The sequence below is a fragment of the Candoia aspera genome, chromosome 4, assembly GCF_035149785.1.
Source record: "Candoia aspera isolate rCanAsp1 chromosome 4, rCanAsp1.hap2, whole genome shotgun sequence".
NCBI classification, from domain to species: Eukaryota; Metazoa; Chordata; class Lepidosauria; order Squamata; family Boidae; genus Candoia; species Candoia aspera.
The window spans coordinates 24,224,449-24,250,294 of NC_086156.1; the positions used below are offsets into that span (position 1 = coordinate 24,224,449).

The 25,846-nt window shown below is 37.7% G+C and overlaps 1 protein-coding gene across 2 annotated transcripts; it reads right to left on the reverse strand.

The window, feature by feature from the left end:
- Nucleotides 1-1,912: 1,912 nt before the first annotated feature.
- On the reverse strand, nucleotides 1,913-25,801 carry KRIT1 (KRIT1 ankyrin repeat containing). Of its 2 annotated transcripts, none has more exons than XM_063303613.1 (17): nucleotides 25,711-25,801; nucleotides 21,675-21,811; nucleotides 20,492-20,651; nucleotides 19,583-19,672; nucleotides 18,188-18,317; nucleotides 15,928-16,171; nucleotides 15,720-15,835; nucleotides 14,932-15,075; nucleotides 13,802-13,958; nucleotides 12,257-12,364; nucleotides 10,871-11,027; nucleotides 9,343-9,494; nucleotides 7,952-8,118; nucleotides 7,661-7,748; nucleotides 6,347-6,553; nucleotides 3,678-3,794; nucleotides 1,913-2,581 (listed from the first exon to the last, which is right to left on the reverse strand). In XM_063303613.1, the coding sequence occupies exons 2-17, from the start codon at nucleotides 21,777-21,779 to the stop codon at nucleotides 2,513-2,515; spliced, it is 2,211 nt and encodes a 736-aa protein (XP_063159683.1). In that variant the 5' UTR covers nucleotides 21,780-21,811; nucleotides 25,711-25,801; the 3' UTR covers nucleotides 1,913-2,512. The 2 variants fall into 2 exon arrangements, with proteins under 2 accessions (XP_063159683.1, XP_063159684.1); XM_063303614.1 differs by lacking the exon at nucleotides 25,711-25,801 and adding an exon at nucleotides 25,484-25,563.
- Between the last annotated feature and the right edge of the window lie 45 nt (nucleotides 25,802-25,846).

Genomic DNA, 25,846 nt, shown 5'->3' on the forward strand with positions numbered 1-25,846 from the left:
ATTGCTGTGTTCTTTATTTTGCTACTTTGGAATGTATGTTTGGGTTTGCAACTCTGTTCAAGGTTACTTTCCCAGGCGCATGTAACGGTTGCTAGCACCTGGGAGGGGGTGGTTGCTAACGAGCGCTCGGGGCGGGACTGGGTTGGAAGCAAGGCTTTTAAGTTTGTATTTGGCGCGCTTTGGCTCATTCTCAGCTTTCTCTGTATTTGCATACTATTCCTTTAATAAATCAGTTATCTTTAAGCCCTGGCTTGTGAGACTGAGTATTTGGGATTAGGCAACCATTACACCAGCAAACTAGAGCAATGGCTGCCAACAGGAATGATTTATCCTTGAGTTCGGCCATTCATTTTCAAGTAATTTTATCCAGCCAAAGAAGTCTTGAGTGTTTTACTCAAAGAATAGTAGATTATATAACATGTAGAATTTCAGCATTCTGGCACTAGAATTCCCTCATGCCTCAGCACTGCAAGTACAGTCTTGGTCGATACATTCTGACTTTTGAGTGAAAGTAATCAGATACAGGAAAATACCATGTCAGGTGCACTATGATTTAGCAGTGGTTCTCCAGGACTCAGGTAGAGATCCTTCACCCAAGTGCTACATAACTTTTTAGTGCGAGATACCAGAGACTGAAATTCTGACTTTCTATTTAGAAACCTACCCCGTATCACCCTGGTTTCTCTGCTTTGTTTGGATCAGAGCCAAAAATATTACTACTATATTTCATAGGAGGGCCATCTATATGGGTGAAAATGACAGAATTAGAGATTTTGCATGCTAAAACCTCAATTTAATGAATCAACTGGAGAGAGGGAATGTTCGTTATTCTCAGTTGCTGGAGGGACAGTATTGTTGCAGATGCTGGGAAAGCCTTTAGCCCAGGAGAGGTCAAAAAAGTCACACACCAAGCATTTCTATAAAAATAATTTATTTACAGAAAACAAAAACAAAAGCAAAACATTTAAAGGACCTAGCTCCCTTTTTGGAGCAAGCCTTGCTGAGCTACATTTCCAGCAGAGAGAAAAAGAAGAAGTGAAGAACAAGTCCGGGCAGGTCCTCCCCCCAGGCTATTTTGCATGAAGCACGTGAGAGGAGACAATCAAATGCAACCCCTTCACCTGGCCAAATGATTAGGTATAAAAGTAGCTTAATCTGTGAGTAGGGAAACCTCAACAAGTATGTCATCCACAAATGACATAAAATACACAAATACAATGGAAACCTCATCTACAACATTTGTAGTCCACTAATCCAAGTTTCATTGTATTCAGTATATAAAATTAGTTTTGTAAAAGAACTTCTAATTATCTCCAAATACATACAAATAAATGTTGACTAATTCATGATAATAGCTTAGTTAATCAATGTTTTTATTTAAATAAACATTTTCCTGAGCCCATGTACACATATTTTTTTAAATGCTGTATTTCATAAACATAATAATTTAAAAACAGAATTATCTGGTACATCAAGGGCATACATGAAGGACAGTGTATTTCAAATTGTATACAAGGTACTCTTATTGACACGTTCTGTGAATTATTCAAAATACATAATAAGACACTGTATATCTTTGAGATACCATTTTTTCCTCTTCCAAGTATAGGCAAAAGCCTGTTGCAGTGAACTAATACTGGCCTAGAGGTTCCCAGATGTTTAGAAGTTACTTCATGGGTTTTATGTACACATGTATTTATCTATATGGGATTCATGTCCCACCTTTCATTTGGGAGCTCAAGGAGGCATACACAGGATACCCACCTCCTATTTTCCCCAACAAGAGCCCTGTGAGGTAGACTGGGCTAAGACAAATTTGGGCTAAGATAAATTATGCAATGAGCTTCTGTGGCTGTGGATAGATTAGAACATGGGTCTCCCACTCCTAATCCAGCACTTGAACCACAACACCACAAATAGGAAGGAATTTTAGAAAAATCCCATGCATGCATGATGTTACCAAATATTTCACAGTTGTTTAACAACGCTCACTGTAAATGGTCACATTAAATGTTATAGCTTTGAGGGATTCACTACGTTCTGAGATTTATACTGAATTGCCAGTGCCTCCGTATCTTCCTAAAGTGAAACCTGCACTTTCTGGTGCAACCTAGAAACAAAACTGTTCATACTAAATCAGAACAGATTTAAACAGATTTAAAACATGTTTACTCGGATATGTCCCAATATACCATTGCTTATTCTCTAATTCCTTAGTGCTATGTTTCTGAACCTTGGCAACTTTAAGATGTCTGGACTTCAATTCCCAGAATTCCCCAGCCAGCATGCCTTAGTGTGTCTGGAATTACAAACTTAATTTTATTTCCTGAATTCCTGTCCAATTATATACACAAATATTATTCTTGTGGCTTTGCCACAAAATTCTTTAAACGATTATATTAAAATAGTGCTATACAATATAAATGTACAAATGAACATGGCATCTTTTGTATTCATCAGACTATGTCTTTTATCCTGTGGAACATTTGAACACAACTGCTCCCCATTTAATTTAGTCACTTCTCTCATTAGGTATCAGCTGGCTGCTTAGCTTCATCAGAAGTTTTATGACAAGACCTGCCTACAAACAGAAAAAGGCATTAAAATAGTAATAAAAGCAATGTATTGTTTGTTTGTTTAGCAAATTTATATGGCCACTCATCTCACATAATGTGATTCTGGGTGGCGTACAAACACAGCAACAATTAAAACAATGTAACCAATTTTAAAGCACTGAAACATGAATGAAAATAAAAACATAAAAAAGCCAAAATCATGGGAGAATAACGATCACCTAATGTCATACAACAACAACATGGGCTCCCCAGGGGATCCCCAAGGGTGACAGAAAAACATTTTAAGGACTTTCCAGAACACCAACAGGGATGGGGCAAAGCTAGGCAAGCAGACATCCACCACTCTATCAAGGACAAACTTGATAATGGGATTGTGCAGGCTGGAGTTCTGCATAGGCCCACCGGGGATGTTGACAAGGGCTCACAACCCAGCCTGCTTTGCGGACTAGCACAAAGATACCCCAAATGTCTCGGGATAATCTGGGCAAGCACACTGTGCCATCTACTGTTTTAAGCTGGGTTTTCTTTCCAAACTCCTTCATTTCCAGTGGGTCAGCTAGAGTATTACTGTCAGCAGTAAGAGTGCATGCAGGCCAAACAGATTGGTAGGAAAAGCAAAAAAAATGTAGGCTGTTTAAACACCTCATATCGTTTGTTTACTCTTTGCTGAAAGTAAGGGGTTTGTTTGCATTTTGATCGATATTAAATTATGTAAATTGAAATCTTTCCTAGAGTATAGTTTGGCATTTGGCAAGTATAAGATTATATAAAATGCTATTTAAAATTTTATTCAGCCTTAACCAACCAAGTGTCCCAAAATAGCTTTATAATCTGCATCAGCTCTGCAAAGTGAGCCTGTGTATGCAAACTTGTTAAATTTGCATGAACTATTCTGAATTCAGTTTCTGGCACTTTTTTTTTAATAGTTGAGAATACTGTTATACTGCTGTCAGAACATTTGTCTGCTCAAATGACTAAGTTGTGAAGAATTCATTCAATAACTTTATATTAACCTAATAAAGTTTGCTCCAATCAAGAGTACATACCTAATTTGTGAAGATTTGCCATATTAGGGGGGAGGGCACTGGGCAGCATAATTACCTGCTTGGTGTGAACTATAAAGCTCATTTTGTTTTCCAGACTATGTATTTGAAAACAGGTATCTCCATCTCCCAGCTGCCACATAAAGCAACCATATTTTAAACTTATGAGCAAAGCCTGGAATATAAAAAATATAAAAGAAATAAAATGACAAACCAGAATAAGCCCTAAATTGAATGCAGGAGTTAACTGCCCAGACTCTTTTGGAATGGGGTCGCTTAAACACATCTAATAAATAATAGTAACAACATATCACATTAAAACAAAACAAAATACATTTTGTGGCATAGTGCACATGGGTACTGTCTTATTACTCTTTGTTATGTCAAGAACAAAGAGTAATAAGACTGTTTGCTCTTCCAGGTCCTCACCGATTCTTCTAGGAACCCACTCTACCTATTGGATGCAGTAGATATAGCATCCCTTATGCATCAGTGCTGGTTAGGAAAGAAAGCCTGATGTGTTTAATAGGAGGTGGACTACTACTGGCTGGCTAATTGCCCCTCACTGTGTTGCCAAGGGGACAAATGGTTTTTTCCCTACATACTCCACAGTAAACCTGTGCTTTTGGCAACGCCTGAAACTATGCTTTGTTGTTTATTTGTCTAGTTGCTTCCAACTCTTCGTGACTTCATGGACCAGCCCACGCCAGAGCTTCCTGTCGGTCGTCGCCTGTGCTGTGTTGCTTGGGTTAATAAGAACAGATTGTTTTTCTATAGGTCAGTGATCCCCATACTCTTCAGCTCATCGACCCTTTCGTGAAGTTTCAGATTGTTCATCAACCCCCAAATATTTATTATATGAAAATAATTTAATAAACATTAATTTAACTAATAGTAGTATGAATGATAATAGAGGCAACAATAACAACAATAGAGGCAACAATAACAACTCGAGGCTGCTCTCACTGATGGCTGACCATCCAGTCCTGGGTAACACTGTCTCGCCACTGGCTACCTCACCATTAGGACTAGGGACTGGTGTGGAACTATATATAGACCCCAAAAGATTAACTGACCCCAATTCCATCATTTATCAACCACCTATTGACCCCTTTCCGACTCCCAGCCATTTATCAACCCCTTGGATAATACCATCAACCCTTAGGGGTTGATACTGACCATTCTGGGGAACCCTGCTATAGGTAAATGTGATCATGAAGGGTTTAACATCCCGGGTTTCTTTTCCTATGAATTGAATCCAGGCTCCATAATGCATTAAACTAGCAATATCCAGGATGTGCACAGGATAATTAGCTTGGTACCAGTACCTTAATCTTTTTGGATAATTGTTAGATAAAGTATGTGAGTGTAGAGAACTCCTATTGGCTATATTAAATCCACTTTTTAAAAATAACAGTATAGGTATTGTTTATAGTTGGCTTCTTGACAAACAAAAGAAAAGTGGAAATGGGCAACAATTTCTGAAGTCAGAAGTATCTTCAAAGGAAAAAACGTATTTATTGATAAATCAATTACAGAGAACTAATTCAAGTAAGACTTATATTTCAATCCAAATATCAGACAAGAAAACTCGCTAAATATGAAGGACTCATTCTAATTATGTTGGAGTAGTATGCCTAGAAGTTTTTTTTTTCTTCCCATGGATAGCATTTTCAACACAATTTAAATTAAATTAGTTAAAGAATAACATGAAGCAATGATACAAAACCCAGGGTCTTTCTGGACTCACAGTTCCTACACAAGGAGCAGGTGGCAGCTGTGGCTAGGATGGCCTTTGAATCCATTACTTCTTCTAGAATGAGAGACCTTGCTCACAGTCACTCATGACTTACCTCTAGACTGGACTACTACATGCACACCACACGGGGTTACAAGAAGCTAAAACTGGTCCAGACTGCAACGCCCAAGTACTCACAGGCACTCCTCTTTGTGCACATATAAACCATTACTTTGGGAGCTGCACTGGTTACCAGTTGGCTTCTGGCTGCAATTCAAGTGCTGGTTGTCAATTTGAAAGCCTTGCGTGGTTCAGGTCATGGATATCTGCAGGACTACTTTTTCCCAATAACATCTGTCTGCAAAATAAGGTCAAATAAGGTGGAGTCCCTCTCTGTGTCCCCTCGCTCACGGGTATTGTTTGCAAGGGCCAGAAGCATGCATTCTCTATCCCTGTCCTTTTCCTTTGGAACAGCATTCCATTGGACTGGCTTCTTTCCTCTTGGCATGCAGAAAGTTTGTAAAGGCTTAGCTGTTCAGATAAGCCCCGAGATGTTTGTCCCTCTATTAATGGAAATGGTTTTAATTTGGGGAATGGACCACTAAGAATTGGTTGTGGCTGGAATGGCCTATTTGCCATTTTAAATAAATCAAGCAAGAGAGCTAGCTAGCTTAATAGTGACTCCAGCAATATCAGTAACATTCTTAACACATTTAGGAAACTGTCAGGCAGTTTGGAATTATCTTAGAGCAGTGTTTCTCAACCTCGGCAAGTTTAAGATATGTGGACTTCAGCTCCCAGAACTCCCCAACCAGCATGGTGGCTGGGGAATTCTGGGAGTTGAAGTCCACACATCTTAAACTTGCTGAGGTTGAGAAACACTGACGTTAGAGGAATGCCTTAAAATATCTGTGTAAAGCACCTTTTAAACTCCTTTGGGTTCGCCAATAATGCTTAATTAAGTTCTACAATAAGGGGAGCAAACATACCTTTGTTTCCATATTCAGCAGGTGGAGCCCTTTGACGTTTATGCCTACGTAAACTCTGATGACTTTATGACTGCTTGAGCTTGCCTTTGTGAATACTTGTCCTGTGAAAAAAGCAGCTCCATACGTAGGAATCTCCCAGCAGTTTTGCAAAAACATGCGCTGCAGGTGATGCATCTCTTTACTCACACCCTCACTAGTGCTGAGACTCTGCAAATAGAAGTTGACATACCCACAAAGGATACGGTTTTAGCTTTTATTTGCTTAAGGATACCGTATTTGTAGGAATACACCTTAAAAATAAAAGAAATTTAAAACCCATGTAAAAATGAGTGTGCTGTTGAGTTTCAAAGAAGAATAAATGGCTAATCAAGTTAAATTTTGTACAGAGTATGTTGTGGGTTGGCCTAAAACAGGTTTCTCAACCAGGGTTCCGCGAGAGGCCACAAGGGGTTCCCTGGGAGATCACAATTTATTTAAAAAATTATTTCATATTCAGGCAACTTCACATTAAAGAGGTAAGTTTCATTCTTTATTTTTAGTTTAAGAACACTGTTAATGCTTATATACAGCCCTACACATGAAACAAATATAATAATTTTGTAACTTCTGGCCTACATTTGAGCCTGAATATGCAGGGGTTCCCTGAGGCCTGAAAAATATTTCAAGGGTTCCTCCAGGGTCAAAAAGCTGAGAAGGGTGGCTTAAAAGGTAACCCAAAAGATTCTGATTTTTTTTCAGTACACTGATAGGAAGTACATAAAATCAGAAAAGTCAGCATCCTTATGCCTACTCTCCCAGGTTGTGCCTCTGATCTTGAAAGTAACATTTAGTCAGGCTTATCTTCCAAGAATTTGCCTTCAAGATCTTTAAACCAGTGATCATTATCACATTATATGGTGGTGAATTCCATGTATTCCATGAAGTAGGTCGAACTTCAAGAGTGAGAGGGAAAAAAAGCCTTCTCTAACCATCTTCTTTATGTCTTATGTAATTTCATAAATAACAAGCACATTCTCTGCTCCTCAACTAAAATGGACCAAAACTTCTAACTTTGCCTATAGTTTATCCTCCTGATAATTTTGGTTAATCTTCTGAGCACTGCAGTATCTTTCTGAGATGTGCAGTCTGAGCACAAAATAATATTCTAATTGTAGTAACCCATTCCATTTTTTAATAACTTTAATTCAGTACTTTGGTTTCAGGAATATTCTGTTTCAGATTTGGATCAAATTTCCCTTGCTGTTTTTTCCACAAGGGACTGAATTTCCTGAAATTATAATGTTATAATTATTAGCATTATTATAGGCTTCTTACCTTATACTCATGAAGTATTCGATTTGTCCAGTGAGGTGCCTTACTCTTTAATTTGGTGACTGGTACTATAGATTTCAAGTTTTCTTCACTGAAAATCAAAATCAGACATATTTAACTATTATAGAACACTTGAAAAAAAATCAAAACATATTTGCCTTGAGTAAGAGATTACATGTGCAGAGAGAAATAAATATGCACTAAAAGTCTCAAATATAAAATATTCTATAGTACATTTTTTCTGAACATTTTATTGAAAAAACAATGAAGTATCAATAATTTAAATGCACTAACTTTAGGAATCCCTGCTTGTGCTTTTTACTTTCATAATTTCCATAGACTATCTGCAGCAATAGGCTTGCAAGTGTGATCAGCTTGGCATCAGATGAGGCATAGAACCCTTTCAGTAAATTGTACCTGGCCTCATCAAACAGGATAAGAATAGCCAATGGATCTTCAATCTGAAAACATGGTAAGTAAATACGTATTATATGGATAGATGTATATATAACTATAAATAAAATCACTGTCAAATGAAGCCAACGTTCAGATGCTGAATTTTCTTGTGAAATCAAGCTTATGTTACTGTGTTCAGTAGCAAGCCAATGTATTAATTCTTTAAATTCCAAGGTCATTCCATCTCTAAGATTCAGAGCAATTAACAGCTACTTAAAGCAAACACACATTCAAGCTTGAACAAGAAAAATACTAAAAGTCTTTATACTTTTATTCAATAATTAGGAAAGGGAAACAATTGGTTTTGTCTTATCATGAAGGCTAATTCATTAGAGGAATCATATAAAAACCGTGGAGAGAAAACCAACAACCCTGAGGCTGCAATCCTACATATACTTTTCTGGAAGTAAATCCCACTGAATTCAACAGGACTTACTTCAGAAGATGCACTGCAGATTACCACATTTTAAAAATTGTATACATTTTCCAGAATAAAGTAACCATAGCCTTCCTTTTAATAACCACAAATAACTGTAGCTTCATAGTATTGGATTAAAATCAGCGATAGCATATCTTTTAAATCTGGATCTTCTTATGCATTACAGATGGAATGTGTTAGGTGTACAGTAGTACCAAGATAACCTTGAAAAGCGTTATCTTGGTACTTGGTACAAGAGCAGCTATGTAAGCATCAGCTTAGCCCTGAAAGAGAGGAGGGATTGAGAAAGAAACTCAAGATGGCTCCGCTTTGATTCTCTTTGGTATATGAGGGCAGAGTGGGACACTGCCAGGCTTTCAAGATTCTGTTACTATACCTCACAACAATAAAGTAGAGATCCAAAGGTCCTTGTGGAGTCTGTTTCCCTATCTCAAAGTGTTGACAGTAAGTCACTTTCGTTCTGATGTGTTCTATAAATAACATTGCAGCTATTAAGGCAATGTTTTGTAAAATTACCTAAACTGATTAAAAGTCAGCTAGGTGATGAAAAATATTTAGTAGACAAAGAGACTCAGAAGTTGTTGATTGTAGTGGGTTATTACTGGCTCGTAGGTTTCATGCATAAAAACTATCCCATAGTTCTCTTTTCTTAAGCAAGATCATCTGCTCTGCCAAATGCATACATAAAATAATGGAACATTCAGAACAGCACTTAACATTATAATTGGCCTCCAGTTTAAAATTCTGGTTTTGAACCTGCATATGACATAGAATATTTCAGAATGCCAACCTTTTTTTCAATCTCTAAAGGTAGTCTCACATCCCTTTTCAAGAAGAGCTGAGGAGTTTCTCTCTGAGGATCCAAGTTTGTTAACTCAGTGAGTATTTCAGGCCAGTCACGAACATGTTGGAGAGGCTTGTGGTACGGCTTCAGCTGGAGACCTAAACAACAATAGCTTTATTTAAAGGTAAGTACCAAAGTCAGATATTTGGCAGCTTTTTAGCTTTAAAGGCAGACACAAATAGTGCAACCAATATTTAGCATTACATATTTACAAGTAACGGGCTATAAGACTGCAGCTTTAAAGGAATCAGAGGACCTAACACCTTTGAAATCTAAGGGAAGGCTTTGGCTTTAATAATAAATGCACTGTGTTTGATGTCTCATTTCACTTGTCTTAAGAGAACCCCACAATATGTCATGAGGAGCTAGCTAGAGGCTTCAAACAGATGACTTCTATTCCAAACACAACACTACAGTAATAATATTGTCCAGAGCAGATCATACCAGTGATGGCCAAGCTGTTTTTGCAGCAGATATTAAGAGCAAAAATTCAATCAATCCATTATATAGGAATAATTCAAAAATTATTTGCAGAGCTAAATTTAAATTCTAAGTACTTGGAAATGAAATTGCAATGATTTCTGAGAAACTCCAGTATTTCCTTCACTCTTGAAGTTACCACCAATATAGCAAAGTCTAAGTAAATTTCTCATGTACCTATAACCTAACAATTTCTTTACTTTTTGAATCAATATAGGCATTCACAATTCACAATTCTGTTTCTTTCACATAGGCATATCAGATTAATGTTCCACTTTGAGTTGGGGAAATAAGGCTGACAATTGTTTTTTCCCCACAAAGTCTGATAGTATTGGTCACTATGCAGTATAATTTAATTTTTGGTACACAGGAAGAATGGTATCCATTATAAAATGTCAGGCTCACATCTTAAGCAATCCTCATTTCTCTTTCATGATCAGGAGAGAAATAAACTAGAATTTAATTTCATTTTAGCAGGTTCAAAATTTGTTGTTACAATCATACACTGAGTTTTAAAGAAAATTATATTCAATTACTAGCAAACTAATTTCAAACCCTGGTTTTTGTAATTTGCTTAGCAAACTAATATTTATTTTAAGCTATAGCTTCTGGTTTCCATATAAAAATAAGCCAGGACCCTGCTCAGCTGAAACTAAGATTCTTCTCCTGAGTTTATTGGGGGGGAATCTGAATCTGCACCTTCTTGCTTCAAAATCATGGCAATTGAGAAGAATGTCACACAATCATCCCGACCTCTCCAGTCATTCAAACTGAAGCTTAAATCTCTTTATAGGATCAAAGGGCTTTGTCCAGTTGCCTTTAAAAAATTATCTTAAGTGTATAATTTCCACTGCTAATGAAATAATATTGAAAGTAAAAGAAAGAGAAATGGTCTTGAACTGTTTTTCTGCTATATCCATCTTTCCAACAGCCCTTCTTATTTGGTCAAAATAAACCTGTTTCAGAAACAACAAAAGCGTTTTTAATTACTCACTAAGGTTTTCAGAACAGATCCAAATGGTGAAGTATTGTTGTGTTTCTTGAGAAAGACGCATGCCTTCCATTATCTGTTGCACAGTAGTATTGTTTCCATATTTCAATTCCACAGAACGATATGACCCATCCATTCGATAAATTCGCACTTTTTCATACTATGAAAAATTGAAAGCAAAGATTATCAAAATTTTATGTAGTATTGATAGCAAAACAAAATATATGGTTATCAGAACTTTGCCTTTCTCCAATTAATTCTCCAATTTATGAGCATCCCTGAAGTACAGGGCAAGGTCAAGAATCATTGCCCATCCCCTTCTCTAGGGACAAGCTCAGGAGGAGGGTTAGAATGCACCATGAAGTACCAAGAATTTCAGAAAAGCTTGTTTCAGTAGATTAATCTACTGAAACACAATACTGATAGAAGACCAACGTAAGGAAATTAAAATGCAAAAGAAAGCATAGCACATGATGATCTGGAGTATAAAGATTAACTATTTTATTATCAATGTATATATCATAAGAAGTTCATTAAAGAAAGAATAGGGCCAGGCAACCCATGGGTCATACATAACTATGAAGCATTCTCTCACGAGGTCTCTGAAATCTGATAGCTTTTTATTAAGTATTACCACAGTGGTTTTACATTATATTAAGGTAGAAAACAGAAAAACTTTCTAAAACATATCAAAAAAATATTGTCATCACCTTTTATTAACTATGTTGTATCTACTTTCTACCATCAACCCCTCCACTGCAGCCATCTGTGCCAATTCTCCCCTCTAGAAATGGCGTGATCCCTGCTTTACAGTAGATGGCCTGCTCTGTTTTAGAAAACCATTATTGATTAAATGAAATTATTAATTTTAACAAAGGTTTTACTTCTGTGGCCTTGCTATAATGCTCCAGAATCAGTCACAGATGGCAAAACTGACAGCATTGATAAGAGAAAATGCCATGATTAGATTTGTTTCTACATGGAAAGCACTTGTGGACTATTTGCTTGTAACTAAAGAAAAATGTTCTGATTTTGGGTTTTGACGATTTAATTGTTAGTGTTTTATAGAAATAATGTTAGTTAAGGTTTAATTAAGAATAAGAGATTGACTTAATATAATATGCATTTATATCTGTGTTGGAGAAGGTCAGAAGTCACCTTTCTCTTATTTTTTCTGGCTATTTCTGCATTTTTAGTTTTTCTTCTTTCTTTTAATTCTGTATTCTAGCTTTTATGTTCTTTTTAACTATATTTTGAAATTCTAATAAAATTCTTATTAAAAAAGGGGACTCCACAGTTCAACCCTGAGCTACAGATATTCTTGTCAACTGATACAGAAGTTTTCTAACCTATACAAATGTATTATAATATCAGAAACATTATGCCTACTTGTTTATTAATGGCCTCTTTAAGTAAGATAGCTGTTTTTTCCCACTCATTTTGTTTGTTTTCTTCACAGACATTCAATGGTGTTCTTCCTTGTTGATCAGTGATGTGCTACAAACAGAAATAAGATAACTTAAAAATACAGCTTTCTAAATATAAAATCAAATCTTACTTTCCTCTTAGTAAGACCTTGGTTCATCTAGCTCAGTAGTTTTTACATGTATTTTCACCATCACTGTTATTTATTCATTCATTCATTCATTCATTCATTCATTCATTCAATTTCTATAGCCACTCATCTCAACCAGTGACTCTGGGCGGCTCACAACAATAAAAACCATAAAACAATAAAACAATTACAATTAAAACAATTACAATAAAAAATAAATATACATGGCTGCCAAGTAAACAATGTAAGATGTCAATACAACCAAGAAATGGGACCATTACCAGACTCGGGGCCCCAGGCCCGGGCACATAACCAGGTCTTCACAGCCTTACGAAAGGCCAACAAGGTTGGGGACATCCTGATCTCTGAGGGGAGAATATTCCAGAGGGCAGGCGCTACGGCTGAAAAGGCACGCCTTCTAGTTCCCGTCAACCGACATTCTTTGGCCAACGGGATCCGTAGCATGCCCAATCTACCAGATCGAATTGGACGGGTAGGAACAACTGGGAGAAGGCGATCCCTTAGGTAACCCGGTCCCAAGCCATGAAGGGCTTTAAAGGTGACAACCAGCATCTTGAATTGCACCCGGAAGCACACTGGCAACCAATGCAGCTCCCGTAGCAGTGGTATTACGTGTGTCGAATATCTGACTCCACTTACTACCCGTGCAGCTGCATTCTGCACCAGCTGAAGCTTCCGAATGCTCTTCAAAGGCAGCTCCATGTAGAGCGCATTGCAGTAATCCAGACTGTAAACTGTTATTTAATAAAAGTCATTGAAATCTCACAAAACATTCACAAATACTGAATTTTCATGAGATTCCAGACATGTTCGTTCCTTTTTTTTTATTATTTTATTTTTGATGCTCAAACCATCTCACAATATTACAAAAAGTTCCTGATCTCTCCAGGATTTCAGAGAAGTGGCTTTTCTAACCCCATCTAGAATTGTCAGGGACTTGTACCTGAGACTGCCTATATGTAAAACATGTGCTATACCATTAAGTTGCTGCAACATGTACAGTATTGTTCCTGCTCCAAAAGCCTTCTTCAGTTATCATCTAAAAGTCTCCATTCTCTTCTACGCTTTCCAGTCCCAACACATAAGATCAGGATCTTTTAAGTTTGAAGTTTAAAACACTTCTAAATATAAGTAAGAACACTTTTAAATACAGTCCTTCCTGGGGAAAGGTCAATTACGTATACTGGCAATGGTGTTAACCATTAGCAATAGCAAATCAGAATCACTGCAAGAGAAACCAGTTCTCTTAATTTTTTAATATACCACTATGATATCAAAAAGCAGACCTACTTTTGTAATTCAAAGGATAAAATGTGTCAATGTAAGCAAGTTTAACTGCAGCTGCCAAAGCATCTTACTCTGTCAATTTCTGGATGGTTTAAGAGAAGCTGAACAATATCGGCATGCCCGCCACCAGAAGCAAAATGGAGAGGGGAGCTGAGCTGTCCATTCAACAAGTTTGGATTGCACTTTCCTTTCTCTAACAACATTCGTGTCGCTTCTACTTTTCCGTACCTACCCAAAGAAAAAATACAAGTAAAGGATTTTATTGTGCTCCGCCTAGCGTTACTTTTTTGTGAGATGGGCAGCTAAGTAAGTAAGTAAGTATAAAATGGTTCCCAAGCGCCCCCAAGGCATTAATCTTGCTCATTAATAATCCTGGTACAAGCTACATGACTGCAAAGCAAACAGCTTTCTTGAATAAATTCACAGCCTTCCTCAGAATACATGTGCAATCTAATGAAAAAAGTTGTGTGTACCACTTATTTAGGATTCTAAATGAAGTCAGTTATTTTCTTTTTTTCAATATATTAAGGAGGCCAGATATCAAGTTCAGCAATATTAATTCAGATAGAGATCAGATGGTTGCCATCAGTTATGGGCTGGGGGAATAATGTGAGACCCAGGCCACATATACCCCCTTTGGGTGTCTTCCAGAAGCCTCTCTGACCACAATCTCTGCAAATTGGTGGGACAGTTTTCTACCACTCTGAGGCATGAAATAGACAGTGGTTAAAAAAAAAAGTGAAAACCTCTCCATCCCAGTTCAAAAAATAAAGGGAAAAAAACCTTGCCCACTTCCATAACAGAGCCATGCTCTCCCAATTTTCTATAACTGCCAGCTCCCTGTGGTTTTGGGTCTCCAAACTGGTGAGTCAGTTCAATGGTCACCAAAGGTTACCCAACCCTTTTCCATAGGAAAAAGAATACAGTGGCATTTCCTTCTTGAGGGGACAAAATGTGCTTCTGATAATCACTGTGTCGTCTACATCTGGGCTGGCTTACTTTGTGCTATAGAATTTGCATATGAAGCACACCAAGAATTGACTTAACTCAACTAGACAGCCATATCCCTTTATCTACATAGCTACATCTTGAGAACTCCCTTTTGGCTGTACGAGAGAATAATAACTATGAGTTTTTTCTATATTAAAATCACTTTAATTATGAACAATTCTAGGTTCATCTGCAACTGTATTGAACTCACCAGCAGGCATAATGGATAGGTGCCCAGTGGTCACTATCCAACTGATTTACTGAGAAGTTTTCATCTAAAAGTTGACTCAGTAATTCAGTATCTCCTTCGCAAGCACTACGATGAAGAGGAAAATCATCAACCCACTGACGTTCCCTAAGAAGAATCAAGAAGATGTAATATTTAAATCAAGTCCCTATTGAAAACAGCCAGAATACAAGATACTATGAATGTGCAGAAAACAGAAAATGAATCAATTTTCTATCAGTGAATGCACTTGAACAAACTACATGCTAAGCTTATATTACATTTCAAAGACCTAACCCAGTACCATGTTTCATTTTAAGAATCAATTCACTTTTGACAAAAAGTTTTAAAAAATTGTTCCCTGTATTATCTGCAAGAAAGGTTTCCTTTGTGCTGAACTCAATTCCTGATGCCTTTGTAGACACATCTATATAGTTTTTTGGCAGCACTATAGAAGGGTTTGGCCTCAGCATTCTTTTGTGATTTCCCAGTCTAGCTTACCGCTCTAGGATTTCCTTGTGGTCTCCTATTCAAATACTAACTACCACTGACCCTGTTTAGGTTTTTATATCAGCCAAGTTTGTTTAGGTGTTGCCATTTAGCTGCCAACTCCCCTTCCCCTAAGAGTTTTGGCCGTACTGGAAGCAGTAACAAAATCAATAAAGCAAGCTTATCAAAGGCATAATTTTAAAAAATAAGCAAATGGCAATTATTTGTATGAAAATATAAATTATATAAAATATAATTAGAAATTAATAAAAATAACATAGTACTTGTCTTCCATGACACTGCTCATGCTGCGTTGCCACTTTTCCCGTTTTGGAATCTGTATTTTTGAATAATCTGGCGCTCCAAGCCCGAAGTATGGATTTATAACCACTTTGTCCACCTGGAAATATTGTATAATTAAAAAAAGTTTAAAGCACAAAATGAAAATGTTAAACCACGCAGGGATATTTGTTAATAATCCTTTCTTCTTACCCTGTTGGTGTACTGAAGATCAGATCCAAATAAAGGGTTGTAAATGCACATATCTGCCTTCTCTAGCGCAAGCATTTTGCTCTTGATCTCTAAGGCAGAGTATCCCATATGAAGCGAACTCTCACTCTGTCCAGGTTCAACAGCATATGCAGGGTTTGTAACATTTGTTTTAATCCGCTCTAAAGGGGATGGTCTGAATAATGCGGGGATTGAATGTGACTGTGAATGCCGTTCTTCTAACCATCTGCAGAAAAGAAAGGATTAGACTCACTAGCGCTGCCCATGTTATCAAGCAAGAAGCAGGGTGATTGCCCCCACACAATAATTACCTATAAATGGTGGGGATCGTGTTATATTTACTGTTAAGAACAGAAGATATTGAACATGGGTTGGGTGTGTAAATGGCTGCAGACGGGGTCGCTGAAAATCATGCACAATTTTGAAGATGAGGCTGAAGATTAGAAGCTTCTTGTGAGGAACTGTTTGCCTAGTGACCTGACCCTTTTAACACCTTACATTTTGTTTCTTTCCAATCCAGTTATCTCTTCCTCCCACCTCACCATCTACCTGAGGTTCAGATGGCCCAAGCTCTTTTGGCCTTCCATAGGACCCTGAAATTCTGCTTCTTCTCCCAGCCATCCAGATTGAAAGGCTTTTGATCAGACTATACAAGGGCTGACATTGGTTATTCTGTTACACTTTTAGTTTGTTATTCCATTATTGGGGGGGGGGGTTTGTTGTTATTGTTCTGAATGTTTGTTGGGTTTTGTTTTTAATTCCTTTGTTTTTATGCTTCTTTCCAACTGAAAGCTGCCTAAAGACACTTTTTGTGAATTGGGTGGTCATATAAATCAATAATCAGTCAATCAAACACTTTCCATCCAGTTTTCTCCCCACCATCTTTCCTGTCCTTATTTCCACCCTATTTTTCCCTCTCTTTTGCTGTTTCTGCTGGAAGAACAGAGGGATTACTTATGTGCCCCATCTGTAAAGTGTTTGTATGTGTGTGAGAAAGAATGGCTGGTACAGAAAGATAAAAAAATCAACCAATTTAACAAATGGAGTACATTATTTTTCAGGCAATCAGTTTTAATCAATAGTTATTAATTCAATTAATATTTTGTCCTAGCTCTGCCCTTTTTAAAGTGTGATTTCTGGCAGGAATCTACATATACATATATTAGGGATGTGCATGGAACAACCATTTTGGGGGGGGTTGTGTTCAGACCAAAACATTCAGTCCAGGCATGGATATGAAACATGTATGTTCCAAACAGAAGCATTTCAGGGTAAGAAAAATGGAAAAAACACAAAGCCACTAGTGGCAGGATGCGATAATGGCAGCTAAGGAGAAGTAGGGGAAAAGAGGGTGCTGGTAAGACGTGGGGAATGGATAGGCAGGTTGGATATGTCATATTTGAATTTAGAGGCAGCACCACCCCCATTGGGCCACTGCCCTCCTATTCGACAACGCTACATCCTACCTACCTACCATCCCTTTCCTTATACTTTCCCATACGGGACAGGTGGGCCAGTTGGATATGTTGCATTTAACTTCACAGGTGGCAGTGGGCAGCAGCAGTAGCAGCTAAAGGTAAGGAGGGCAGGCAGCCTGGCACACCATCCATGAAGGAGGGGCATGTGAAGCACAGAAGCCTTGCCCTATTTGCCCTGTGAGGCCCCTCCAGGTTTTTTGGAGGGGCTGCAACCTGTAACTCTCAAAACGTTCTGAGTTTCATCCAGCTGAATTATGACTTGTCCAGAAAGGCTCAGCTGAATTTCAGTAATGGCAGGGGCAGTGGAGTGCAGGGCAGAGCACATGGCATCAGGAGCGGCAAGTGCAGAGTGGTGGAGGTGCAGGGTGGAGCGCAAGGCAGCAGTGTGCAGGGCAGAGTGCAGGGCGGCCAAAAGGGCAGAGATGTGGGGGAGACAGGCAGGTCTGTGGAGTTGAAGCGTACCTGTGGTCATAAATGCGGGTGGACTGCCAAGCACCAGAATTTTGATCACATGACCATGGGGGCATTGCAACAGCTGTAACTTCAAGGACCAGGCATAAGTACCATTCATTCAGCACCATCATAACTTTGAATGCTTGCTGAACAAATGGTCATTAAGCAAGGACTAGCTGTAGTGTATTTATTACACAACCTATAGTACTACACTTGATCTTAGTCAAAAGGCCGAGAACCTATAGTACTTTTCAGATATTCAAAGTGTTATGAATAAATCTTATTAAGTACTTTTGCAAAAGCTTTCTTACTTATCCAAGAAAAGTAACATTCTAGCTGTAACTGTAGCAAAATGAGAACTGGATTCACTGCAGACTCTCATGATGTCTTGTAAACAGTAGAAAATGGGACATCCAGGACTGTAAACATATTTTGTATTATCTATAAAAAAAGATTTTTTTTTAAATGTAAAGCAACTTCTTTTAGTCAATTTTTACATTTTACTTTTAGATTTTTATTCCTGGAAGGTATATTTTTCAACATATCCTTCTTCTCAGGCTGGACACAAATACTTTTTGTCCCCCCCACCCCCCCATCCAACTGCACTAATTCATTTCTGGGGGGAAAAAATTTTTTCCTTACAAAGGCCACATAATTTGCCATTGTAATCCTAGATATATTCAGGTAACACATTAAGCAAGAATGATTTCTTGGCTGCTCTAGCTTATTTCCTGTCAGTGTGAATGCCTGAACAAAACTATATAACTAGATATATAAACAAAACTATCCAACAAAATGTCGTTTGTGGGTCTAAGATGTTAGTAGAGAAACAGCCAAAGTTCCTAGTTCAAGCATAATGATAAACAAACCATCTTAAGGAAAATTAATACCCAATGAATAGTAATTGGTAGTAGACTTAAAATACTCTACCTAACTTGACCATGGGCAAAACACTTTTAGCCCAGAAGATAAACTGGTGAAGCAAAAGTAAAAATACTGTAATTTGTTTAAGAAATTAAAGAAAGGATGACATAGCATCTTTGTTCTAAAATGCAATATCTGTCTTTGGAACCTGGAGTAGTGTTTGTCAACTAATGTTTTACACATATAATTATATCATTATTGACAGCTTTTAAAGACTACCACACACATCAGCAAGCAGTAGTGCTTCTGAGCACCATGATAAATAGGACATTCTTAGATAGCATGTGTAGAAAGAGATGCCTGCCCAGGAACCACCTGTAGTACCTTCATGGACTACAGAGTCCCTCCGGTCGGAGGAGATGTGCGGTGACAAATTTGATAAATAAATAAATAAACTATGGCCTGGAGCTTCTCCAATGCCAATTTCCCAAAAAACCCTAATGAGATCAGAGACAGATAACGGATTAAGAAGTAGTGTATAAGACTGAAATTGAATTTATGTTCCAAATGCCAAATCATGTTTTTGCCTTCACATAAACACAATAAAATGCACATTTAGAGAAAACAAAGTAATGGGATTTAGTAAACTAAGCAGCATAGGCAAATTATTCATCCATGTTATTTATCCATAAATAAAAACAACCACGTGAAACAGGTACACAAGCCACATCAAAACTAACACAGAGAGACTTCTAAAAAAACAATACAAGCAGAACACATACACACAGTATTTTCTAACTTTTGATTAACACTGTACCTTTAACATGGACTTTTAATTTTACCTTTGACAACTGTTGGTACAACGAAAAGAGATGCATCCTTGCCTGTGTTCTCATCAAGAGGAAATGTCTTCATTAGCAGAACTCTTTTTCCTTCATATAATAAGAAAATCTTTGTCAGTTAAATAGCTGAAATAATATATTTCAACCTAATAAAAAAAATACTGAAAACTACATAGATGGACCTGGGAATCTGTAGCTTATATCAGATTATATTTCTCTTGAAAAATCTAGATTTAGAGGTAAACGTGGATGTAAAAATGTTTGTGGATTTAAGGGGTTGTCATGACCATCGACGATTCTAAACAATTCTGCTAAGTGTGCCAGCATCCTGCCACTTGATTTACAGTGTCTTGTCCCAAACATTACATAGTCAATGACCTTTAGGGAAAACTACCATAACACTTTACAAAGGACTGCCTTAAATACTGCTTGAAAACTTAATTTAAAAATACAGCCAACTATATGACTCTAGGAATAAGATGTAAGGAGCATATTAGCTATTTATCATTCCCAGGTACATTAGAAACGATTGGCTTTAACCCGGACCTAGGCTGTTTAAATGTGATATAAGCTTCTTTTTGGTACCTTTCCGACTAAACATCAAGATCTTCAAGGCTTACTCAAAGCATCTGAGATTAGATTAGAAGAGACAAGGGAAAGGGGCTTTAATAGCAGTACAGCTTCTCATTCTTAACTTCCTTTAGCGAGATAAGATCCTCCTCCACTGCAAAAACAAGTCAAAGTACTTCTTTTCTAGCAAGCATTCAGAGAACTAGAATATTTTAGTTGGGCTCTATGCTACTGAGCATGAGGCAGGATATTAATTGATGGGGTTGGATTTTAGAGATGTTCCTCTTTTGTGGCCGTTTACAAGAAAACGTAGAACGCAAGCATTAAAGCCATCATTACCTTTAATCCCTTGGTTTCCTGGTGAAATTGGTTTGGTGGTTTCTAGTATATAGTCCAAGATGCTTTGGGTTACATCACTGCCTTCCTGAATCTTAGTTTCTAATAACAGTTTCCTTCTCTTTTTCTTATGTCCTTCAATGGGAACCTCAAGTAACAAAATCTTGTAATGACAAAATTAAGTATGAATGAAACACACAGATCCATGTTCATTTAAAAGACTAAGGCCTGCAGCTAACTTTTGGGATGATAGAGCCCGATCTTTCCCAACCCAAACATCTCCTGTTGAAACTACAATTCACAAGATTTCAAGCTAGCAATGCTAGGATAAGACATAACATTACTTTGCACGCAATATAACACTAGCGTCATAGGCAGAAATTACCAACAAAAATATATAGACTTCATGATACAAGTAACTGAATACTATGTCTGGAAGTATTCAAAGAGTACAGCACAGTGTTTACAAGCAAGACGTTTTTGCTAAATCAACCATCATTACTTCCTGCTATGAACCTTTTTTTAAATATAACATTTATTTTTCTAATTTGACAAATACGTTTCAACGGAATCTTTGTTGTTACTGACTGTGCAGTCACTTCTGATCATTAAAGCACGGAGTTGCTTTAATTCCAGTATTTTAAAGGTTTTTGGTATAAATTAGTGTTTATTATCACAATTAACATGGCTTTAAATTTATTAAAGAACTATAGAATACAGCATAAAGAGATTTGATAAACATTCCAAAAACGAATAAATAAATGCAGTATCTAATGTTGAAACAAAATCTGAAACAAAGCAAAGTCATACTGCTAATTTCAAAGCGTTTGCTTCACATTTGTTTCATTACCTGTAATCAGGCGCAATTAAATACTTTAGATTCAGTTTCATCTACCTAACCACGTCTGTGGTATCCACCTATTACCATAATTGAGAAATTAGCAATTTATATAATTATATAATCACCCCAATCTATAAAAGGATGGTTACAAAAGGCAGAAATTATTCATTATGATGGAAATGATATTGCTGGGAATGAAGTCATTCTATAACCTGAAAATATTTCTGAATTTTTATTTGCGTTAGGAAACACTATGGGTACTTTGATAACTAAATGTAATTGCTGGTAATTAAAAAAGTCTTTCTATTTAAGCCAACTCCTTCCCCCCATCTCCATTAATTTTACCTCATAGGATTTAGCACGATATTCCCGAGAATTTAGGCTTGCAGTATTCTTTGGACGAATGACAGCCACATAGGCTTCTGTTATGGTTTCTGGATTTCCCATCATTTGTTGTTAATTTTTCTTACTGGAAAAATCAACTGAAAACAACAACTAAATTCAGAAAACAAGATTGCAAAACCAGCAGTGTTTCAATTGCTCTGTCCTTTTGTATTTACGACATACACACATGGATATTTTCCTCATTAAAATTACGTTAGCCAAACTATTAACATCTGTATTTATATTCTGAGCACTTTTAAAATTATTTTGAAGTTGCATACCAGTTTTAATAAAGCTAGTATAGTAATCTATTAGTATAAAGAACAGGAAAAATTAAAATAGCCTAAAAAGAAAAAAAAACTCGATACTAAACCTGTTAACCTGTCAGTGCAAGAGCCAGTGAGAGTTGGTGTGGTGTAGTGATAAATATACTTGACTAGGTGTGAGGAGATCCTGGTTCTGGTCCACCCTCAGCCATGGAACCTCACTAGTTGACTTTGGGCCAGTCTCTCTAAGCCCAGTCTACCTCATAGGGTGGTTGTTATGAGCAAAAAACAGGTCTTGTACTGCACTTAGTGATAAGGGCACATCAAATAAAAATACAAAGTACATTAAGAGTATTGCATGCATGACCCTTGCTAATCATATGCAACAGGAAATGACGTATCTGTGGTTTCTGAAGCGAGGTTGTTATCCCTTTTAAGATAAAGCTTGCAGTTTGCAACAGATGATTGAGAGCTAACTACACAGATGGGAAAGATTCTAATGCTTTCATTTTTGACATTGCACAGTGTGGAGGGGAAGAAGCTCAATTTAGCTCCCTTCCCCTTCCTATATAGACACAAAGACTACACTCTTCCATATAAGTACTTTACGTCAAAAGGCAGGTGTATGAAATTCTGTATGTGATGCATTTGTGCAGTCAACCAGCTAATTTTCATGCAATGCTTTCAATATCAAGATTTAAGTTTCCGAAATGAAAATAACTATTTTCATGTGGGCAAAAATAATCAGCCCTATATCCATTTATAAGTACTGTACAGCAAGTCCCTGGTTTAAGAACGAGTTCCATTCCTAAGTCTGTCCTTAAGTCAAATTTGTATGTAAGTTGGAACAGTTATTTAGCATCAGTTAATCAAATGTCTTAGCATATAGTATATATTTTACCTTTCTAGGAATACAAAATACTTAAGAAACACTTTGAAATACACTAAAACATCTTAAAAGATAATAATACACAAAGTAGTATTGTGTATTTAACCTGAAACACTGTACCTAACTCAATTTTTTGATGTAATAGTCTTTATGACAGTCCATTCTTAAATAGTAGTCATCCATAAACTGGAAGGTTCAGGGACCTGCTGTATACACCATTTAGTTCAACACATCTTACTCCAAGGTACATATACATTGGATAGTAGTACCACTGAAAGTCCTTTCTAATATAAACAATGCAACTTTTTTTATAACAACTTCTGCTTATAGTAAGTCTGAACACAAAATGGTCAACATTTATATACTACGCTTACCACTTTGACTAAGAAGTGCCAATAATTTCTACAGACATTAAAACATAAGTCTCAAATTAGTATTCTATTCAGAATATTCTGGTACCTCAAAATTCAAAGCAGGTTGAATTTCTATTTCTATTTTTTTAACAAGATTAGAAATGAAATATATCTTCTGTACTGTAAGTAGTATAGTGTTTGGCAGACAAGGGTAGAGGAGATGGAGAGGCAAGCAGACTTAGAGAAAGCTCCATCGTTCTTGGCTCCAGACTTTATTAGATACACTGTCACCCCTGCTAGATATCTTAGACAGCTAGAGGCAGCAAATCATCGGAAAGCTTTTTCACTTGCACAATGTCATGCGCTCCCCTCAGCTGTCCTAGAGGGCAAATATAAAAAGATACCATTGGCTGAAAGGCTCTGTCCCTGTGATTCCGGAGAGGTAGGAACCACTGAACATGTCCTTCTTCGATGCTCATTCTATAGAGACATTCAAACAAAATTTATCTTCCCAATGACTATTAGGTACCCTGGCTGCTCCGACATATCTCCAGTTTCTGCTTAAAGATGAGCGGTCTGCAGTTACAGTGCAGGTAGCTAGATTCTGCGCAGCGGCTTTAAAGATTCATCGAAACTTGGTGAATAACTAATCATAAACATTTTAAAATAATCTAATGCACTCAAACTTCAGATATTATCATTTATTGTATTTAAGTAGATAACTCCCTTTTTTGGAGTCAGGGCCCTCTACCCATTACTGCAAAAAACTGGTGGCATATTTTTTCACTATTTAAGACAAAGAACATGAAAACTGTTTTATAGACCAAAAGTAAGTTTGATTGTTTTTAAATCTAAGAAACCCTTACAAAATCCCAGTCCTGTCACTTCACATTATGGTCTTTGTCCCCATAAAAAGCAGAACAAAAGCCACGATGTAGGTTATTTGGCTTTGGCTTAGCAAGCTGAATACACTCAGCCATAGTTTGATTAAAAGCCAAAACTATCAATTTTTGAAGCCACAGTAGAGTTGAAATTCTTGATTCACCAGTTTCTTCTTGCAATCTCCCTTTGATATTACTTAACTCCAGAACAGACACTTTAAGAGTTAATTATAAACAACCATGGGAGATGCTGCAAATTGCCATTTATTATGCTATATTTTTCTCTATTTATTCTTTTCAATGAAGACAGGAATCCTTCTCCTATGTAACCAGCAAAAGGTTACTGTTAGCAGATGATGTCATATACCACATTTGAAAATGATGAAGGGTTGAGGTTGAGTTTATTAAGTTCTTTAAGAGTGCCACCAGAATAAACATGTGAGCACATTTTAGCAACTGGATCAACCACAATCTGATTTCTGTGGTCTATATTCTTTAGTACCACTGCTGGCAGTAACTATTTTGTACTTTTATATCAACCAATTAGAATAGTGCTTCCCAAACTTTTTCCTTCATTAACCAAAACCACTGTCTGAAAGTCCTTTTTACCCAATGTAGGTAAAACACATTGTCAATTTAAATGTCCCTGTTGTGATTGGATAATGGGTTCATGTGTCCTTACCCAAATTTTGGGTAATTTACCCAGGTTTGGGAAGCACTGAATTAGGACTTATAAATTAAAGCTACATTGAAAGAGCATTACAAGTCTATATAGACAACACTAAAATAGAAGGCTATTTTATAAGCTGGCTAGACACTGATGATAACAATTTCCAAACTTACCCCCCAACAGTAACTGTGGCATGAATTTTGGTGGACACAAGCTCTAGGACACAGCAAAATGTCCATTTTGGGTGGCAGGACAACCATAAAGATTTCAACTCAGTTTTTGACTCCTGGCAACTACCTGGACAGTTCGCGCGGTTTTGCTGGCAAGATTCCAGAAGTGGCTTGCCATTGCCTGCTTCCTAGGGTTGAGAAACAGTGACTGGCCCAAAGTCCCCCCGCGCCTCCCCCCCCCCCCCCCCCGCTGGCTTCGTCCCTAAGGCAGGCCTAGAACTCCCGGTCTCCCGCTTTCTAGCCTGGTGCCTTAACCACTACACCACACAATCGAGATTACAGCGCTTCAATTTTTCTAGGAATGGGCTATTCCAGACTGCAAGTACGGAATCGTAAACAGGATTAAACAAGAAGACTCCCTGCAGAACGAACACCTTCTTAGTAGAGATCAATCGCACTCTCCTGGACAGGCTAAGTTTCTACGTGCAGAGCATTTTGCGTTTTTTCCCTGCACGCAGGGATTCCAAGGAGCAACCCATACCCGTCTCAGCCGGAAAGATCCACGTCTCCCATTGCCAGCGCTGCCGAAGTGCCCCTTGAGAACACCACTGATTTCGGGGGCGGGGCAGGGGAGGCTTTTGGCTTTTCCGCAAACTACATGCTCGCCGATTGGCTGCCTTAACGAGCATCTACGGCGGGACTAAAGGGAAAGAGAGCGAGATCAAGCCCTGGAGCGCCCTGGCTTTGGAAAGGCTCGCTTTTTCTTACCGCGGAGCCTGGAAACTCTCCAGGGAAAGACGCATCCTCCAACCCCGGATTTCGCTTCTCTCCGGCGGCGCTCCGCCCAACTCCCACCCCCTCAGCCGGCAGTAGATCCGCTTCCCGTGCGGCCCCGGCGGCCGAT

Coding starts and splice junctions, on each gene's coding strand:
- KRIT1 (XM_063303613.1), bottom strand. CDS start 21,779: ATGATGGGAAATCCAGAAACCATAACAGAAGCCTATGTGGCTGTCATT. Junction 19,673..20,491: donor AGGAAACCAAGGGATTAAAG/GTAATGATGGCT, acceptor TATTATATGAAG/GAAAAAGAGTTCTGCTAATG. Junction 7,749..7,951: donor CACAAGCAGGGATTCCTAAA/GTTAGTGCATTT, acceptor TTTGATTTTCAG/TGAAGAAAACTTGAAATCTA.